Source organism: Pseudorca crassidens, chromosome 8 (assembly GCF_039906515.1).
Source record: "Pseudorca crassidens isolate mPseCra1 chromosome 8, mPseCra1.hap1, whole genome shotgun sequence".
Taxonomy (NCBI): Eukaryota; Metazoa; Chordata; class Mammalia; order Artiodactyla; family Delphinidae; genus Pseudorca; species Pseudorca crassidens.
In genome coordinates this window covers 26,128,912-26,148,185 of record NC_090303.1, presented here as the reverse complement: position 1 = coordinate 26,148,185, position 19,274 = coordinate 26,128,912, and the positions used below count along the sequence as shown (strand labels likewise).

General features: G+C 32.3%; 1 protein-coding gene across 2 annotated transcripts in view; it reads left to right on the top strand.

Moving 5' to 3' along the window:
* Positions 1–19,021, top strand: part of HGF (hepatocyte growth factor) — an 83,553-nt gene extending 64,532 nt beyond the window's left edge. For both annotated transcript variants that reach the window (XM_067746075.1, XM_067746074.1), the window contains exons 12-19: positions 1,668–1,801; positions 6,848–6,886; positions 8,105–8,201; positions 10,726–10,800; positions 11,655–11,801; positions 12,320–12,426; positions 12,548–12,693; positions 15,304–19,021. In XM_067746075.1, the coding sequence (XP_067602176.1) occupies positions 1,668–1,801; positions 6,848–6,886; positions 8,105–8,201; positions 10,726–10,800; positions 11,655–11,801; positions 12,320–12,426; positions 12,548–12,693; positions 15,304–15,480 (922 nt within the window). In that variant the 3' untranslated portion in view covers positions 15,481–19,021. The remainder of the gene's footprint in view (positions 1–1,667; positions 1,802–6,847; positions 6,887–8,104; positions 8,202–10,725; positions 10,801–11,654; positions 11,802–12,319; positions 12,427–12,547; positions 12,694–15,303) is intronic.
* Positions 19,022–19,274: the final 253 nt, after the last annotated feature.

The following is a 19,274-nucleotide window of genomic DNA, read 5'->3' as shown; positions in this document are numbered from 1 at the left end:
GTTATAAAGCAGAAACTAACACACCATTGTAAAGCAATTATACTCCAATAAAGATGTTAAAAAAAAAAAGAAATTTGAGTTTTATCCTAAGCATTAAAGGAATTCATTCAAGAATTTTAAGCAAGAATTGGCATGATTAAAATTAATGCTGATTTCAACACTGATATTTTTAAAAGCATTTTTAGAAATATGGTGGGGTGGATCTAGCTCTTCACGGACTTGTGAAAGACAACTGTAACCAACTCTGCCTTCAGTGATTCCATATTAGAAGTCTGACAGTTTTATGGTGGAAGTAGTTACAGTTACACTACAGAAATATGCAAGAACAACAAATAAAGACCCTCTGCCCCCATACACACTTCAGAGTGCTAGTTGTTAAACATTTACCAGCATACCACTGGAAACACGTCGCATATTTATTCAGGGATGCAATGGTTATAACTCAATTCATTGAGTTTAGGTTTGCCTTTGGAAATAGTTAAAAGTCATTTGGAACCAACTTGTAGGATACTGATGAATGATTAAGTTGCATGGTACCATTTTGGTTTAAGTACAAACTATGACTGAGTAAAGAGGTAACACTGTGTTGTGGTTTTGAACACTGACTCTGGAAAGAGCTGTGTGTTCAAACACTTGTTCTACAGCTTAAAAACCACGTGACCCTAGAAAAATTAATTGTCCTCTGTGGATTTCAATTTCGTCAAATACAAAATTGCATAATCTTCGAGCCTGTCTCATCAGGTTGGTCTAAGGGCATATATGTAAGTCATCTGTAATAGAATATGTCACACAGTAAGTATTGTATGTCTTTACTGTCGTATTGGTCCAAAAAGTAAATCCAAGTTTAGTAAGATAGCTCAAGTTTCTATGTTGAAGCTCTTCCCAGTTTTTTAAAATGACACATTAATTATGTTCAAGCATGGTAGTAATTAGTAATCCGAAACAAATTAAGTTAGGATGTATAGTTTTCATGACATGGTCAGGATGGCCATGTGGAATTTGACTTCTTTAATGTTACTGAGGTAAATGTAAATATTGATGTTATATGAGTGGGCATGGTCTTATAACATACAGTATTTTTGCTTTACTTCTGTAATAAATTTAGTTAAGATGTAAAATGAGAAAGGCTGAAGTGTTACTCAATTATCTGTCAAAAAATCATATTTTGTAACTATATGACCAATGAAATTTTAGAATTTAATAATTTTATTAGCACATTATTATTGTTTTCAGTGTAGCTTCCAGTACGTTGTCATAGTAATGTTGCTAGTGATGCTTCTTTACATGTTTCTGAAACATGAAAAAAATACTTTTGCAATAGCTTGCATTTTCTACGCATTTTCTAACTTAGATCTTTGTCACAGGGGTATTGTTACCTTGCCAGTATAGTTATTAAATAGAAGCAAAGTCATAAAATCTTTTATCACTTTATCTATATTGATTATTCAGCCTTATTCCTGAGTTAAAGAACATCCTTCCAAACTGCAAGAACAACAACAAAATAAGTCTCAAAAAAAAAAAAAAAAAAAACCCCAAATTCACAGCAGGTAGCTTGTGTTGTATCTGTAATGAAAGTTATGCACTAGGATTATATCTTCTTCGTGACATTTTGTTTCTCTTGGACAAGATGTGCATTTTGTGATGTTCAGAGTTTGTTGTTTATGCAGGCATATCTTCTGGGAACCAGATGCTAGTAAGCTGAATAAGAATTACTGCCGCAATCCTGATGATGATGCCCATGGTCCCTGGTGTTACACGGGGAATCCTCTCATTCCTTGGGATTACTGCCCTATTTCTCGTTGTAAGTATATTTTGTGATCTTTTTCAGGTGAACCATTTTAAATATACTGCATGCCCTCTAAAATGATACCTTAACCAGAGGTGGAAATAGTATAGGAGGGCTAGAGTTGATCCCAAAATAAGGATGCATTCCAGACAGCAGCACACATACAACTTCATCTCTCCTCTAGACAAGGGGACAATCTGCTGACCTTTTAAAAGAGATTTTCCTCCCTCAGAAGATTTCTATTTGGAATTCAGAAGTAATACATGGCCATTGTTCTGACTGGGCTAGAAAGACCTCTCCGCCCCCCACCCCACCAATAAATACTAACTGTTCAGCCTCTGAAAGTAGCAGAGCTCTTAGCAAAGTCCCCAGCCCACTAACAGGCCCATAAACACATCAGAGATAGTTGTGCTTCCATTTTCTTCTCAGCTGTTTAGGCCAAGACTAAGAAGCCTAAAACATTCCATCTACTTCTCTGAGCCCAAGATGATTTTGTTTAAAAAGTATTAGCACATAAAGTAAAAGATATACGTAAAATGTATAATATATGTCTGATACACTTCATGTAAAAGAGCACCTATATAGCAATAAGTAAAAGATGAGATGATTCGAGAAAACTGAAGATGAATCTTCAAGAATAAACTTAATAAATGAAAAGATGTTAAAACTTAATAGTAAGAAAATATAATAATTATAATGAAAAGATAAAAGCATAAGAAATCATTTCCACCTATCAGGTTGGCAAATAAGAAGGTGATTGCTAATGCCTAATATTAGTGAGAACCTGGGTAATCAGACTCTCTCAATACTGTGCTGCTCTGTGTACTGGGAAGCCTGTATTGAAGTCAGTTTGGGGAAACGTATCAGGATTTTCAGCCTCTGCACGACTGACATTTTGTGCTGGATAAACCTTTGTTATGGGAGGCTGTCCTATGCATTATAAGATGTTTGGTAGTGTCCCTGGCCTCTACCCACTAGATGTCAATAGTATCACCTCCACTGAGAACTGCTAATGGAGAGTAATGTATATTGAGATGAAAATATATCCTCAATATGTTATTGATTGAGTGAAAAAGACTTATAAAGCTCTCTTAGTAGCAAGAGACCATTTTACTGTAGTACATGTCTCACAGCTCTGTTTATAGCAGGTATCTATTTTTTTTTTTTTTTTGCGGTACGAGGGCTTCTCACTGTTGTGGCCTCTCCCGTTGCGGAGCACAGGCTCTGGACGCGCAGGCTCAGCGGCCATGGCTCACGGGCCTAGCCGCTCTGCAGCATGTGGGATCTTTCCGGACCGAGGCACGAACCCATGTCCCCTGCATCGGCAGGCGGACTCTCAACTGCTGCGCCACCAGGGAAGCCCTATAGCAGATATCTTTAAACACTATGTTAAACTGCCTTCTTGTTTAAAAAAGACTCGTTTTATATGTTCAATAAGAGTCCTGTTTTAAGAATATTTTTCACGTGAGACAAGGCAGTAGCAAGTACCTTGAAAATAGCAGCAAAAATACTCACTTTAAAAGAGATTAGATTAAGAAATGATATTTGCTTTAAAACATAAAACACAAACACAAGTCTATATTTTCCATAATATACATTAAATTAAAGAGATAATTTCTCACCATAAATTGTAACACTAGTCACGTTTCATGAAATTTTAGCATAAAAGCAAACTTTTAAAATATGATGTTAATCAATTATATCTATAGTTAAAACTTGGAACTTCGCAATCTATTTTTAATTAAGAAATTTTCTATAATAGTAAGTAAATATCTTATATGTTCACAAAGAAATAGTATTTCATATTGTTATATTTCATTTCATCAGCTTTAATCATAGCCTTTCAAATTAATTAGTGTTCTCCTAATGTTCCTAACTTATCCCAGATTAGGGTTTGCATAGGTCCTGAAAATGTTCTTTTATAGAAGATGTCTTTCTGGTTTTAACATTAAAATAAACAAGCAAACAGACCAACCTTTCCAACCTCTCTGGTGTACAAAAAAAATTTTTTAATGGTGAAAGTTGTTATTTTTTCTAAGTATTAGTTTTATTTCATGGTACCTCTTTGTGAAGTTTCTATAATTAAGAATAATGGAGGCTAATAGAGTCTTCAATGACCTAGGAAGAAGGATAAAAGTCAATGACCCGGCTTCTAAAACAAGTTCTATTGCTTTCCCTATAGAATTCCAGATTTCTAAAAATCACAGTAGCCTAATTTTAGTACGTAGATATAGTTAAGAGTAAAATGTTCCCACAGAGAACTGTGATTTGGCTTATAAATTTGAGACAAGACTCTAATAACTTTAAAGTTTTTAAAGCATATTTTCAACTAACATTTTTAAACTAAAAGTAATGTGCTATTGAAAGACTTCAGGGTGTTGCTAGTATTTGATTAAATGCTACTGCAGATAACTCATTTATTTCAATGTATTCTGAACATTAATTAATTTCAACAAATATTTCTACACTGTCATTTTTCTAACTAATATTTATAGCCAGGATTTATTTACAGTTTTCTTGCTGGTGACAGGCTAATAAAATTTATCTTTAGAAGATTTGAGTTCTTATTTATTTAACTTCAGAGACTATATATCATTTTCATACTGCACATTTGTATTACAAACATGTAAAGGTTTGTATTCCTTTTTAAAAAATGCTTACAAAATAATATTTAACATATTTTTAAGGTTCTCAAGATGCAAAAATAAAACTGTAGAAATGTCTATATTTGTCTATACACATATACACAGTATATCTTAGAAAATTCTTAAGTATTAAGAGAGCATAGTGGTTTAGAGTTTCAACTCTGATTTCCTGGGTAAGGATTTCAGTTCTATCACTTTAAGTGCCTTGGGTAAATTACCTCCACCTCAGTTTGTATTTATTTATTCAATTTGTTAGTAATTTTAAATTGTGCTCCTATTGTGTGCAAAGCCCTATATATCATTCTAGGTATAGAAAATATAAACAATGTTTCCTACACTCAAATCGTTTTCAGTGTACAGAGGAGACATTTTACATACATAATCGCAAATAAAGTCATTTAAATACATACATATTAATATTAAAATATATAATAAGAATGGGAATACAAATGCCAGCGTGGAAAAAGGTGTGCTGTTCATAAAGTTTCAAATTTGAGTTGAAACTTTAAGGATCTATTAAAAGAAAGTTTTATTTATGTTTTCAGTAAGAGCACATGTTTGGTTCTGAGGCCATATAAACACACACACACACACACACACACATACACACACACACACACACACTCCTACACTTCCATAGGAAAAACTTTTATCATTGACATGTTTTCCTTCTTCAAATTTAAGGTGAATCAATATAAAGTAAGATTTGTATCATATATAGTTGTTCAGATTTGAGTACTATGGTGGAGACGTAAGGGAAAAGTAAAAGAGGAGAAGTGAAAATAGTATTTTAAGGTAAAATGGAAAAGGCCTAGAAAGCAGAAGAAACTAGAATGCTTTCAAAAAATTCATAATCTAACCAGCAACCCAGAATCTCTAGAAATCTGATTTTAAGTGGTAATGCAGCTTCTTCTAAATTGTGAGAAATGTTGGCTTAGAGGAAAATCTATATATATATATACTCTTAATTATTAAAGCCCCTAAATGATAAGATCTACACATTTTAAAAAATTTAAATATTTTAGTAAGGTACAATAATGAACGAAATACTTTGTTGACGTATTAACTTGATGCATAGAAATCGGAAACTTGATACGCAGTTAAGAATACAATGAATAGTGTAGTCTTTCTCACCACAAACGATACAAAGAATAGATATCTAGTTTTTTATTTTAGAATTTTTATGTAAATAACTTGAGTGGAAAAAGCAATATCCTTGATGTTTTAATGACCACAGTCGGCCTCCATCCTAATTTGTACTGTGAACTAAAACAATGACCTCAGGTGACTAAGACAAAACCATCCCCAAGAATAAACTAAAGGGAAAGGGAAATGATGAAATTTGTATGTTTACGCTTATTCACTTAAAATATCTAGATCTGGAAAATGGACATAAATAAAAACGCTTTAGCATGTATTAATTTTCTCAAGATTTCCCATAAATAAAAATCAGATTTGCGTCTATTACAAAGGAATCCATAGGCCATTTTTGTTTTGTTGCCGGTTTATTTGAGCTCAGGGCACTTCCAGAGACTAACAACCAGCTGGGTCTAAACAATGCCTGACTAAACTCTATGTCATCAGTTTTGGACAGTCACACACTAAATTCCAGGAAATGTACTTCATTCATTGCTACTTAAGTATTTTCAAATCCTAGCATCCTCCAAGCCTTTCTCTTGGCAGCAATTAAACCCCACTCAGTAGGGAGGTTGTAAAAAAGTAGTAAGTATGAAATTTTAGTTATAATTTATTGGCAGTTTCTGGTGTTCTTTTTTTTAAATACTTTTCCCCTTACTACCTAGAAAAACCAGTCTTTGAAATATACTAACAAAGCATAATTATATTTGGCTATCCCTCTTTTTCCATGAGTGACCTTGATTTCTATCTTCTCGAATTCTTAAAAAAGTTTTCTGAAACATAGGAAGTTTTAATTATCCTTAACCATAAGTAAAAAAAGTAATTTTCAGAAAAAATATAAATGGGTCAAATTAAAGCTACATAGTTTATCTATATGAATGGCCCAAATAAACAATAATAAGCATTAGTGCTGTTCGGTGGAATGTTCATTGTGTACGATGTTTGGCATCTTGGGAGAATGAGGCAGCCCCTTGGTGCTAGCAGTGTAATTCAAACTGCCAACATCCATCAAACCACATACCTGATAACCTTCACAGTCATAAAACAGGGCTTTCCTCACATGACCCACTACCAGTAGGTGCATGCTTTCAACTTTGTCTAAAAGTGATACATAATTACTCAAAAGAGTATTATTGCATTTTATTTTTGAATAAAATGTAAAGAATTGTAGTAAATTATCCATTTATGGATATTTGGATTTCAATACACAATTCTGGTTCTATATAACAGAAATATGTATGTAAAAATTATGTATATACCTATATATTTGTTTTTACAGGTGAAGGTGATACCACACCTACAATAGTCAATTTAGACCGTAAGTAATCTTTCAAAATAATATATGAGTCTCTATGTGTCAGAAGTGATGTCATTATTTTCTTCATAGAAAAATAACTTATCATTATATAAACTTCCATCATAAAAATAAAATAATCTATTTTATTTTATTTGAACATTTTTTTTCTGTGTGCATGTGTAAAGGTGTTACAAAGGCAACTGCATACTGAATATCAAAATTCAATGCTCTGTCACAAAATATGTTATATTTAACTTTGAAAAAAGCATGTATATTGCTTTTACCTAATTGGGGGCAGAAGGTATCCATTGGACTTTCACCATCCTTTAAATTAAATCAGGATGCTACAGTCAGAAAGAATGAAACCAGAAGGTTGGAAAGTTATGCAGTGTCTTTATCCTGCTCTATCTTTAAAGCTCTTTGCATGCTCTACGAGGCAAAAGATGACACAATCTGAGAGGTTCAGTTAATCCTCAGCTTAAGGAAATCTGTTGGGAGCTGCTTGTATCCGATTTTCACACATTTCTTGGGCTGAAGGAAGTTACTCAAATGTTTTGATTTAAGAGACCACCTGCTGTGTCCCAGGCTGAAGAGCAAATGGAAATCTATTTTAGACCATGGGCAAGAGTGGAAAGGATAAGGCAAGGAACACCAAGGAGGGTCAGGAAGAAGTTTACTTCAAAGAATTCTAAATTATATCTTTTGGATATAATGATTTAGACATAATTATGTCATTTGGATTAAAATTTCAATTAATATAACTTTGGTAACATGTTGCAAAATGGTTCTACATTCTTACTATACAAATTCATGAGTAATAAACCAAATATAGTTTTTTTATTTTCACTTAGGCTATTGCTTTTCATTGACATTTAGAAATAAGCACTGTAAATAACATTGTTCCATTTTATGTTGAGGTTGTTAAGGGAAATACAATTAATGTTAGACCTGAAGAACTTGTACCTAGTGAGCAAAGCCACTGTCACTATCATGGTAATGCTGTTGACCTTGAGTTGATTAGTTTTTCTGTGCTACCCATCTACTTAGATGAGGATAGCAAACATTTTGGGCCTGATTTGGCACTGTAGTTACGCTATTTACCTTCTTTTGTCCAAAATGTTCTTCTGACACAATTACAGTAGTTACATTTGTGTAGTTACCATTGCACTAAAGAAAGCTGAGAGGCACGGATTATTTCAAAATGTTTTATCAAAATGTTATGTTTGGTCCTCTTTTTAGATCCTGTAATATCTTGCGCCAAAACAAAACAATTGCGAGTTGTAAATGGGATTCCAACACGAACAAATGTAGGATGGATGGTTAGTTTGAAATACAGGTAATTATTAATAGACACAAATCATACATATCTGGATTATTTGCAAAAGTTATATTCCCAGCAGTATGGCCACGTGTAGTCGTGCAGGTTGTGCCCTCCACAAGGCACCTGTATGAGGGGGGGCACAAGAGGGGACTAATCACATTCTGCTTGCCAAAAGCCATGGATTTTGCAATTTGTGCCTCCAGAGATGGTGCCATTTTAAATGCTTACAAAGGTCCCATACGTGTTTGCATTGTCCCTGATATGGCACTTCAATTCTCGTAAAGCAAACGACAACTACACAGAGAACCTACCTATACCTTGATATCACCATATAGTTATACTTATGTTGTTAATTTCCCAATCTAGTATATTATGAGATTATTTTTTAACTTGTCTATGTACAATCATATCAAAAATTTTATATTTGTTTTTAATTTCTGACTTTTTAATTGTCATTCTAATGAAAAATAGCAATAATTTAAAATTCTAGGACATTTCATCATTAAGGAAAAGATTAACAAATTATACTGATAGTTGAACAGTCTTGAAATTATAATATTCAGTGTGGATAAAAAAATTCTTGACATGTCTATTTCTCAATGTTGTAAGGATCAATGCCATGTTCTATGTAAAATTTTTCAAAATATACTATTATACAAAATTAAGATTAGTAATTATGTTGTACGAATTAAATATTGAAAACAGGAGTTAGCTTAAAACCTGATCATACAACTTTCTATGTACTACACATATTGTACTGTATGGTAATCAGAATGTTAAAATATCTTTGTCTATATCTATCTGTATTGGAGCCTCATCATGCAACATACACCAGAGTGCACCTGAATTTTAGCCACATTTTCCCTTGTTTTCAAGACACCCCATGTTTCTCTCTCTGAGGCTTTGTGCTGTGTTTCCCACTGTATGTTGTAGCTTTCTTCCTCTGTATTTTATGCCTGGAAAATCTTTTATTCTTTAAATACCAACTGTAATATCTCCTCTTTTTGGAAACCCTCCCTGTTCGTTTACCTCTAGCCTCCTAGAATAGAGGAAGAATATCCATTTTTTTTAACCATAACCAAATCACAGTGGCATTAAATTAGAATAGAGACAACTTGAAACTGAAGTGTTTTTTAAATAAGTCAATTCTTAACAAGCATGAAGTTTAAATACTTTGATATATATATGACTTTAGATACCAGGTAGAAGATGGCCTAAAGTTCTCTTTTAGTGTATCTTTCTTCCAAGGAGTAACTCATCAATTTTTATAAATATTTATGTTGATAATTGTAGGGTAGCTGTCCTGGGTGTGTAGTACCGAAATAGATTTATGAAACTCACCAGAATATTAAAGCTGCTGTGCAATATGAAGACATAATGAAGGCTGTAAAACTGGGGGGAGGGGGGTTATTTTCTTTATTATAGAAAATGTTCCAAGAATCTACATCTTTGAACTAATTAGAGGATCTTTGCAAATCTCATTACTCGAGAAAAAAAAAAAAAGGCAAATACTTTTCAATTTATTCTTATTCAAAGGAGACTTCCTTTGGAAGTCACCATCCTTGGAGAAGCAGGTGAAACTGTTTTTCATCAGATCAGAGTAGTATAAACTTTTTTTAAAAAGTACTTTTCTTTTTAAATGCAAGTTCTTAGTAACAACAGCTGTTTAGCTATTCTTCCAAAACTCACAGAGAGGAATAGAAATTCAAACTCGATATATATTCTTAACCTCCTGTGTGGTACAGGCCATAAATAACTGTGGTCTTAGTCTGGGAATCTTATTCTATTACCCTCTGAAGCACTGAACATCTGTACTCTTTGGAAATGTAAATTGTGAATAGTTGTACTTTTTTCCATGTGTCTGCCAAAAAATAATGGATTTACAGATTTTGGATACATCAAATAAATGTTCTAGTATTTATTATTCTCTACAAATATTTTATAATTTCCTAGATCTCTCTTGCAAAATTGTTTTGATTTTATAAATAAATGTTATATTGTTGGTCTTAAGCTGAACAAACAAATTACTCAAACTCAGTTATACTCTAAGTTAATATATCAGAACTACATAATGGTAATGAAAGAAGGGAATAGCACATAAATATTATATATGGTTACCACCAGATGGTTTTTCGGTTTTAAATAAAAACTCAAATTTGCAGTTTTCATAATCAAACACTGAATTTAAAATAGGTCTAATTATCCTATATTTGTAGCACATACTTTCTCACACAAGAATAGACACACACACACGTGAACATATGTGTTGGGAATGGATCTTCATGTGTAGTGACAGGGTTCCTCATACAAAAATAAAGTTGCTTTCATAAAATTGTAATCACATTATGAAAAAAGTTCTAATGCTATAATCATCAAATATCATCCTTCTGATAAAAGGATTACTCGTTTTATTCTAGTTGGGTTAATGTCTACATTTTTCTCTCAATGTGTTTAACAAATGGAGCCAAAGGTTTTGCATTAACTGGCAGGCACCCTTTCTGCACAGAGGTTACTTGTTTCTCTTTCCTCTTTCTCTTAGAAATAAACATATCTGTGGAGGATCATTGATAAAGGAAAGTTGGATTCTTACTGCAAGACAGTGTTTCCCTTCTCGGTAAAGTATTTCTGAAACCAATATTTGTTTTGAGCATTTAAAAATATGTATGGCTTCCATTTAGCTTTTAGGCTTAAGAATGTGTATTCATTTAACAGAGATTCACCAGCATAGGGTGAACAAATTAATTTCTTTTTTTAGATTTAGCTTATAAAATTTACCTTGACTTAATTGATACTTACTTATGGGTACTACTTCTGTTCACCTCTTTCCACGATTGGCACTACTCCCATTTGAGGAAAAATTTTGCTAGAATTATGTTAATAATTTTTATCCCAACCTCCTTCTTGCACTGTATATTTCTAGATATTCTTTTTCTGAATTATCAACAAACTTCTCTCAATCCTCACTTCTTTCTTATGTAGAACAAGCCTCAGAATAATACTGAGAATAATTTTCAATGGAAATTAGCCTAAGGAAAAAATAAGGAGGTAGCATTTGTAAGCTTACTCCTTGATTCGCATTAAGGTCACATTGATTTTGTTAGTATAAATATTCAATCCCTATTAACAAACCAAACACACACATTTGAGATAAAAAGGAAAATTTGCAATAAATTATAACTCATGTAATGTGCTTTACCTGAGAATGTTTCATAAATGACCTACTCTCTAGCAAAAATAAGCAAGTTTTCAAAAAAAAAAAGCCATTTAGAATTTCAGCAATTTAAAGGTTCTTCCTGCTTATATGTTCTTGTAGTATTTAGAATCTCCCATAACAAATGTGTTGCTCTTTATTATATTTTAAAGTTTAAATTTAGGTTATTTATCTGCCCTTATAAGCTAATATAACAATATATGTGATTAATATTACATATTTTAAAGTTATTTTTTATATTTTAATTTTTTACTTAGAAACAAAGACTTGAAAGATTATGAAGCTTGGCTTGGAATTCATGATGTCCATGGAAGAGGAGATGAGAAACGCAAACAGGTTCTAAATGTTACCCAACTGGTATATGGGCCGGAAGGATCAGATCTGGTATTACTGAAGCTTGCTAGGTGAGTTCCTTTAGATAGTTTCATATTTTTAATATAGACTGGAATTGTTGAAGCTTTTTCTTCAACTATGTTCTTATTCTTTCTGTCTCATGTAGATGTATTATAAAAGCATATGTCACATGGGGGGTGTGTGTGTATGTGTGTGTGTGTGTGTGTGTGTGTGTGTGTGTGTGTGTGTGTGTGTGTGTGTTCAGAGGCAGAGAGAGGGGCATTTTCAAATTTTTCAAAAGTGAATAAATGAAATTGGACCAACAGTATGATCAGCCTGCTCTAAAACCAAAGGTTAGTGAGCAATTATATGATAACTTTAACAGGTAAAATAATGATTAAAAAAATAGCAGTGACCATTTGTTCTTAAATATTTGTAAGTAAATATTCATTTCTCTACTACCTACTCCGAAGCACAATTGTTTATTCTCTCTAAATGAATCATATTAAACATTCACACTACATTTTAATATGTTAATTTTGTGTTGAATCCAATCAAGGTTACTTACCATTATATTTTCTCTTTTCAGGCCTGCTGTTCTGGATGACTTTGTTAGTACAATTGATTTACCTAATTATGGGTGCACAATTCCTGAAAAAACCACTTGCAGTGTTTATGGCTGGGGCTACACTGGATGTAAGCTATTTTTAGAAAGATAAGGCAATATCATATGTATTTTGTAAAAATATTTTGTATTTCTTTATTTTTCTCACCTTACCCTGCGCTCATTAACTGTACATATTTTGCGCCATTCTAGTGATCAACTCGGACGGTCTATTACGAGTAGCACATCTCTATATTATGGGGAATGAGAAATGCAGCCAATATCATCAAGGGAAGGTGACTCTGAATGAGTCTGAAATATGTGCTGGGGCTGAAAATATTGTATCAGGACCATGCGAGGTAAAAACAGATATTTTTATGTAAGGAGTATGTGATGGATAGCATAGTTTCTTGTGTTTATATTTTCTATTTTTCTCAAATGAGAATCATTATAAACCAACCTGTTCTAAGAGAGAGGAATTGAAAAAGATAACCCTTATTATCCTTGTACAATTTTTTAGCTAAATAGTGAAGCAATCCATGTTTCATTAGCAGCAAACTAAGATGACATTTGTCTCTCAAGAAACAAGAAAAGAATACAGCCAAAACTCTAAGAGAAAGCTGTTCAAATTAGAAGTATCCAATATGCAGTTTGATACAATAGCTTGCATTTTTCTAATGTTTTTCTAAATGTATCTGATCTTCCCAAATTCTAACTTAACTCTATTAATTTTAATAAGAGATACATGCCTGCTTTTAAACTTTTAAATATGTTTTTGGTTAAGCCAGTGTGTGTGTGTGTGTGTGTGTGTGTGTGTGTGTGTGTGTGTGTGTGTGTGTTTAAACAAATTCTATTTAAAAAACCAAAAGGTCAAAGTTTATGATTTTAAGAGCTTGGACATTTTCATTTGTTAAGCAACTGTTCTTTCCACTTGGCAGTGTTCCTATCCCTGTTTCACATACACAAGCTGTTAAACTGTTATTTTTGATGTTTTTCAGTTAAAGAATTTTAAAATTGCATTAAAATGATACGATTAAAAACTGATTATGTGTTTATAACCACTTTCAAATCTGGTGTTTTTTCCAGTAAATCAGTATCACTAAGGTTTTCATCACAAATGAAAATCTACTAGGAGAAAGAATTATTTATTTATCTGTTTGTTTACTTATTACTGAGTTCTGTAAACACCAAGTTTTGAGCTAGACCAGATCTTTGAGATATTTAGAAAGCTTGCACTTATCCCAGCCCTACTGCCATTACTACTTTGACATCTGCTCTTCAGGAATAGCCTATAATCTGGTTTGTCATCTATACATTCTTAGATTCCTAACTTTAGCACTGAAAAATTTATCACATAGTTATTTTTATCTATATAATCAATCAAATTGATTCAGCCACTTCTCAAAAATGCACTCATCCTCCAGGATTTTTTTTGCATCACTGATATTTGAAACAGGGTAATATAATAATCAAACCAGGGAAATCTAGACACCTAAAAAAATCTCCTAAACATTTGTATAATAGCAATAGCATCACATTTAGTGAAAGTCCCTCAAAATCAATTCTCAAAATGAATTGATTTGAAGAGTTCATATCAGTAATCACTGGTGCATTAATTTAAAAACCAGATTAACAGGGCTTCCCTGGTGGCGCAGTGGTTGAGAGTCCGCCTGCCGATACAGGGGACACGGGTTCGTGCCCCAGTCCGGGAAGATCCCACATGCTGCGGAGCAGCTGGGCCCGTGAGCCATGGCCACTGAGTCTGCGCGTCCGGAGCCTGTGCTCTGCAACAGGAGAGGCCACAACAGTGAGAGGCCCGCGTACCGCAAAAAAAGAAAAAAAAAACCAGATTAACACCTGTGGCAGAGTTTATATGAAGTCTCTTTGAATAAACTATTTTCCTTAGTGTTTTATCTTCTATTTCACCCCCACCTTGATTTTCTCTGTCACAGAATGTTAATAGCTCTCTTCTTTCCACCTGTATTACAGAACTAAATTTTGCAGTAGTTTAGTTTTATCTCATCACATCAGTACTGGGGGAAAATTAAGATAGTCGGAAGCACTCTTCTGAATACAAAGATGCCAAAAATTAGTCACTGCAATCCTAGGAACGCTACATGGCCCAAAAAAGTGATGCAGCATTTTTTAATGATTATATATAACAATATGTATAAACATATATGTATATAAAAATATACACACGAATCATTTTATCAATCTATTCATCTTTCATCTATCACCTATCTATATATGATGATACAACAGGATTACCATACAAGAAATGCCATGAAGTCACAGACTACCTTCCACAAAGGGGAAAAAAATATAAATATAACTATATTAACTACTAAGACTAAGTGGAGAAACATTCCTTCTTTCTGCCTGGGAAAGCAATTTCCACATAGTAAACAGAATTATTTTACCACCTACAAGTTTTTATTTAACTGTTAAAATCATTCTGGGGGCAGGATTGAGGGAAAGGAAAAAAATTAGAAATAAGAGAAAACTTAATGTGGGTTAATCCTTAAAACTGTATGATTACAGGTGAGTTTTTGATACGTGTATTTTTCTACATTTTCCAAATTTTCTATATTGAACATACTTTGACCATCAGAAGTAAGTCAAAATAAATATGAAATCTACCTTCTTGAAGAGCTATCAATGGTCACGTGTTAATTAGTCTGCATTCAACAAAGGCAAAAAACACTTTAAAACGTGAGTCATACTTAAATGATAACTACACATGATAGAACACTTTGAACTTTTGTACTTATCTCAGTCCAACAGAAAGACAACCAATGGCCTAGTACATCAATTTTATGTCTTCATATTTCAATGGAAGTTATTCTCTTGTTTTGCATATATGTATATTTGAGATATAAATCGATACAGGAAATGTTAATGAATTGTCAATTTTTATTTCTAAAATAATACTTTGTTGTTGTTATTGTTGCATGTCTTCTTCCTAGGGAGATTATGGTGGCCCACTGGTTTGTGAACAACATAAAATGAGAATGGTTCTTGGTGTCATCGTTCCTGGTCGTGGATGTGCCATTCCAAATCGTCCTGGTATTTTTGTCCGAGTGGCATATTATGCAAAATGGATACACAAAATTATATTAACGTATAAGGTACCACAGTCGTAGCTGATGTAACTGTGTCTGAAGCTTCCAATAATACAACTCTCCTTTACATGAAGATTTCAGAGAACATGGAATTAAAATGTAACTTAAAAAATCCCAAGACAACTACTTGAGTGTCATGTTTGTTAAGATACTCACTAATATTTATGGGTGTTTTCTGTTGTTTCGTTTGTCAGTGTTATTTTGTAAATGTTGAAGTGAATTAAGGTACATGCAAGTGTAGTAACATATCTCCTGAAGATACTTGAATGGATTAAAAAATGCAAAGGTATAACTGCTGGATGCTAAAGATATAATGGAAAAGATCAACTAATCTCTCTCGGCTGCTTTCCAAGGTTAGTTTCTCAATAATAAATAAGCCATAAGTTAAACATTATTTCAACCTCACAAAAACAATTTATATCTTGTGTCCTTAAATTGTAACTCTATATTAAATTATATTACCTTTAATATGCCATACATTATATTTCATTCATTTCTCCTCACCATGTATCCTGTAATACTGGTACATATACTCCTTTATAAACGCATATACCTATACACAAATGCCTGGGTACACATGTGCATGCACTACAGTTCAAATTGTAGTGTATCTAATATAGCCCCTAAATGTTCTGAAATTGTGTACTTATAGTTTTTCCTTAATAAAAATATAAAAAATTCTAAAGACCAGTAGAAATATTAAAGAAAGGTGCAAGATAGAAGTGACTAGATCATCCTCCATCCATAATCTGCAGATGACCTCTACTGGTTGGCACGTGAGGTGTGGTCATGACCTACGAAATTAAATAACACCTAACCTAGGTTCTTACATATATTTATTATCCAAGTTATTTTATGTAGTTTCTAATTCTTAAAGAGAAGAGGCTAATATGTGTAGTAGTATTATTTCTTTCCTTCAAATTTAGGGACAATTATTTATGCAAGATGTTTTTAGATCTTTTTTCCTAAAGTATTTAAAAAATTCTGAGATGACTAATTGAAGTTTAAAAGTGTTTTGGTCTTTAAAATGTATGTAAATATCTTAACTCTAAGACTTGCTGCTGTGATTGGCTTCTATCTAACCTTCTTTAAATTAAAAACAATATTTAAGAGGAAAATTTCCATGTCTCCAAAATTTGTAAACAGCTTTTCATCAAATTATGCATTAAAATATATATTGAAGAAAGAAGTCAGAACACTTTTCTCTACCTGGAAGTCTTTTAGCCTAATAAAACTTTAGTCAAGTAAAGGAAAAAAAATGTAAAAGGAAAGGAAAGGAACTAGCTTGTCTAAACTCTGTATTCAGTTATTTTTTAAAGTACAGTTAAATCTGCTGAATGAGATATTTTATCAAAAATATCTTCATTTTATCTTTATTTTACATAGATCTTTCCTAATGCATGGGAAATATTCAGATTTTGTATTCTGTATGATAACAACCAAATCATACTTATTGTTGTATTAGTCATGATTAGCTAAAGATCATGTATTTGCCAAGAAATGAAATAACAAAGAGTAATAGGATAGGTCTGAATTTTCACAAAATATTCCTGTATAAAAGTTCTCTAAAAATAATTATTTGAATATTTTGAATCTAGTATTTCCATTTCTCTAATTTGTTTCTTTTGGATGGTCTCAATTAAGGCCAGGGATTCAAATGATGCTCTAAATTCTCCCTAAGACAATGTTCAATCTTGAGTAAAACGGTTTTAACTTTACTCAAGAGCTTAGTCCACAGAGTATAGGGCAGCAAATCCAGAAATGTTTTTCCAAATTGTGCCATTTTATTTATTTATTCTCTGTCATAAGATACGTGCTGGTATCAAGAAACAGTGAAAGCAAAGAGAGATCCAACAAGTTGCTAGTCCATACCAGCTTACCTGATTGTATTTCTCTCTCCCTTGTGTACTATACCATTATAATCAATATACGGAAATTTCAAAGGCATATTGTCTAAATATTAAAGTATTTTTCAGTTTCTTCTTGCTAAATGGCAAAATTTTATTGTCACATATTAATGATATTTGTAAAACATTTACTGAATTGTAATTCTTTTAAATACTCACATTTTAAAATATTTCTTTTATGTCTTTTCCTCTAAATTTCCACAGAGAGATAGGGATGACCTAGATACAAAATGAAGCTAACTTTATAGACATTTTGAACTCAGTGTTTTCCATTTTATTAAAGGGTAAAAACAAGACCACCAATAAACCATCAGACGTGTAAAATGCAGTTCTTTCTTTGAGAGTTTCCTTTTAATAGGAGGAGATTGATGGAATTGATAATAAAAGCAAGATGAACAAGACCCATGTTATTTTAGGTGGTACAACAGGGAATAATCATGTCATTTTTCTCTGGTGAAAGATACTATTTCCTGGGCATTCTTTTCTTAATAAACTACAAAAAAAAAAAAATAATCCAATTTATCTAAAAATCCATTTCGAGTCACGGAAAAAAGATCTTTTAAATTAGAAGTTTTCAACGTTATTTTTATTTTGGCTGTTTGAATAATGGTTATATGCTGTTATAATTGTGGACATTTTCTTATGTCTACCAGGAATAGTAATGTAAAATTAAAATATTTGTCATAATGCCTCTGCCGTGCAGAAGGGATGATAATCCTTTTGTATACTTCTTTAATTTTATTGTAAAATGTGTAATGACTTTTACCTATCTGCTGTGGGCAGGTCCTCAGTACAATGGTTTATATTGAGTCAATCTCTAGTATTAACAGGCTCTTGCTTGCTATCTAAGTGTTTCAAACTATGGGAAATGTGAGACACTGGAAGGCAAGAAAAATAACAATAATGACATGTGATAGCAAAATTGTATTTCACTTATTCCTGTGAATATTTCTTGTTGGTACCAATGGTACTGTACAAAGTGAATGTTATAGCCACAATATTCTCTTGAAAAAAACACTGTCAAGAAATAAGAAATTGCTGTCAGGAATTTTCTTGTTGTTTCTAAACATTTTTTAAAAAGAAATAATGGTTTTGCAATATAGGGATCATGAGGTAAAGAATTTTAGTAAACTCTCATACTAAAAAACTTTTAAATTGACTTGGTCCAAAAAAGAACTACTTTCAATCAATTATATCCCATATTTATAGACAAACTCATTTGAGAAATAAAGTTATTTTAAATGAGATATAGTCTTTATGTGAATAAATTACTTCTCACAATAAAATCCAATAAGAATTTATCTTTCAACGTTCAACTGAATTTTCAGCTAAGAATTTACTAATACAAAAAAAGATGTTAAAATTCTCTGGACCCTGTAAATCTTGACAGTGTAATTTTAAGTAGGTTCATTTCCATTTGCACAGAAAGTTTCTGTCTTTAGGAAACTGAAAATGGAATACTGTGGATGTTATGACTGTCTTGTGTGTAAATAGGAAATAGATAATCTGCCTATTGAGTGGTATAGCTGGACGCTTACCCAAAAGGGGAACACTGTGGTTATGACGTGTATATACATTTTCTGTAGTTAATAAAGTTGTTATTTTTATAACCATGATTATTTTATTATTAATAATAATAAAATATTTTATCAAAATGCTCTTTTTCTTATTTTAGTTATATACATGGATATATTTGAATCTGCTCTAGAGCCTAACGCAGAAAACAACAATGATCTCATTGACAGAAATAACATATACTTTGTTGCAAGAAATGTCATGTAACCTGTCTATAGAACTAAGACAAAAAAATATTATTCTATTCCAACTTGTATCTATGGTAATATCAGTGGTCTTCAGTAAACTATTAATCTCTATGCACTTCAGTTTCTCCCATTGCAAAATATAATT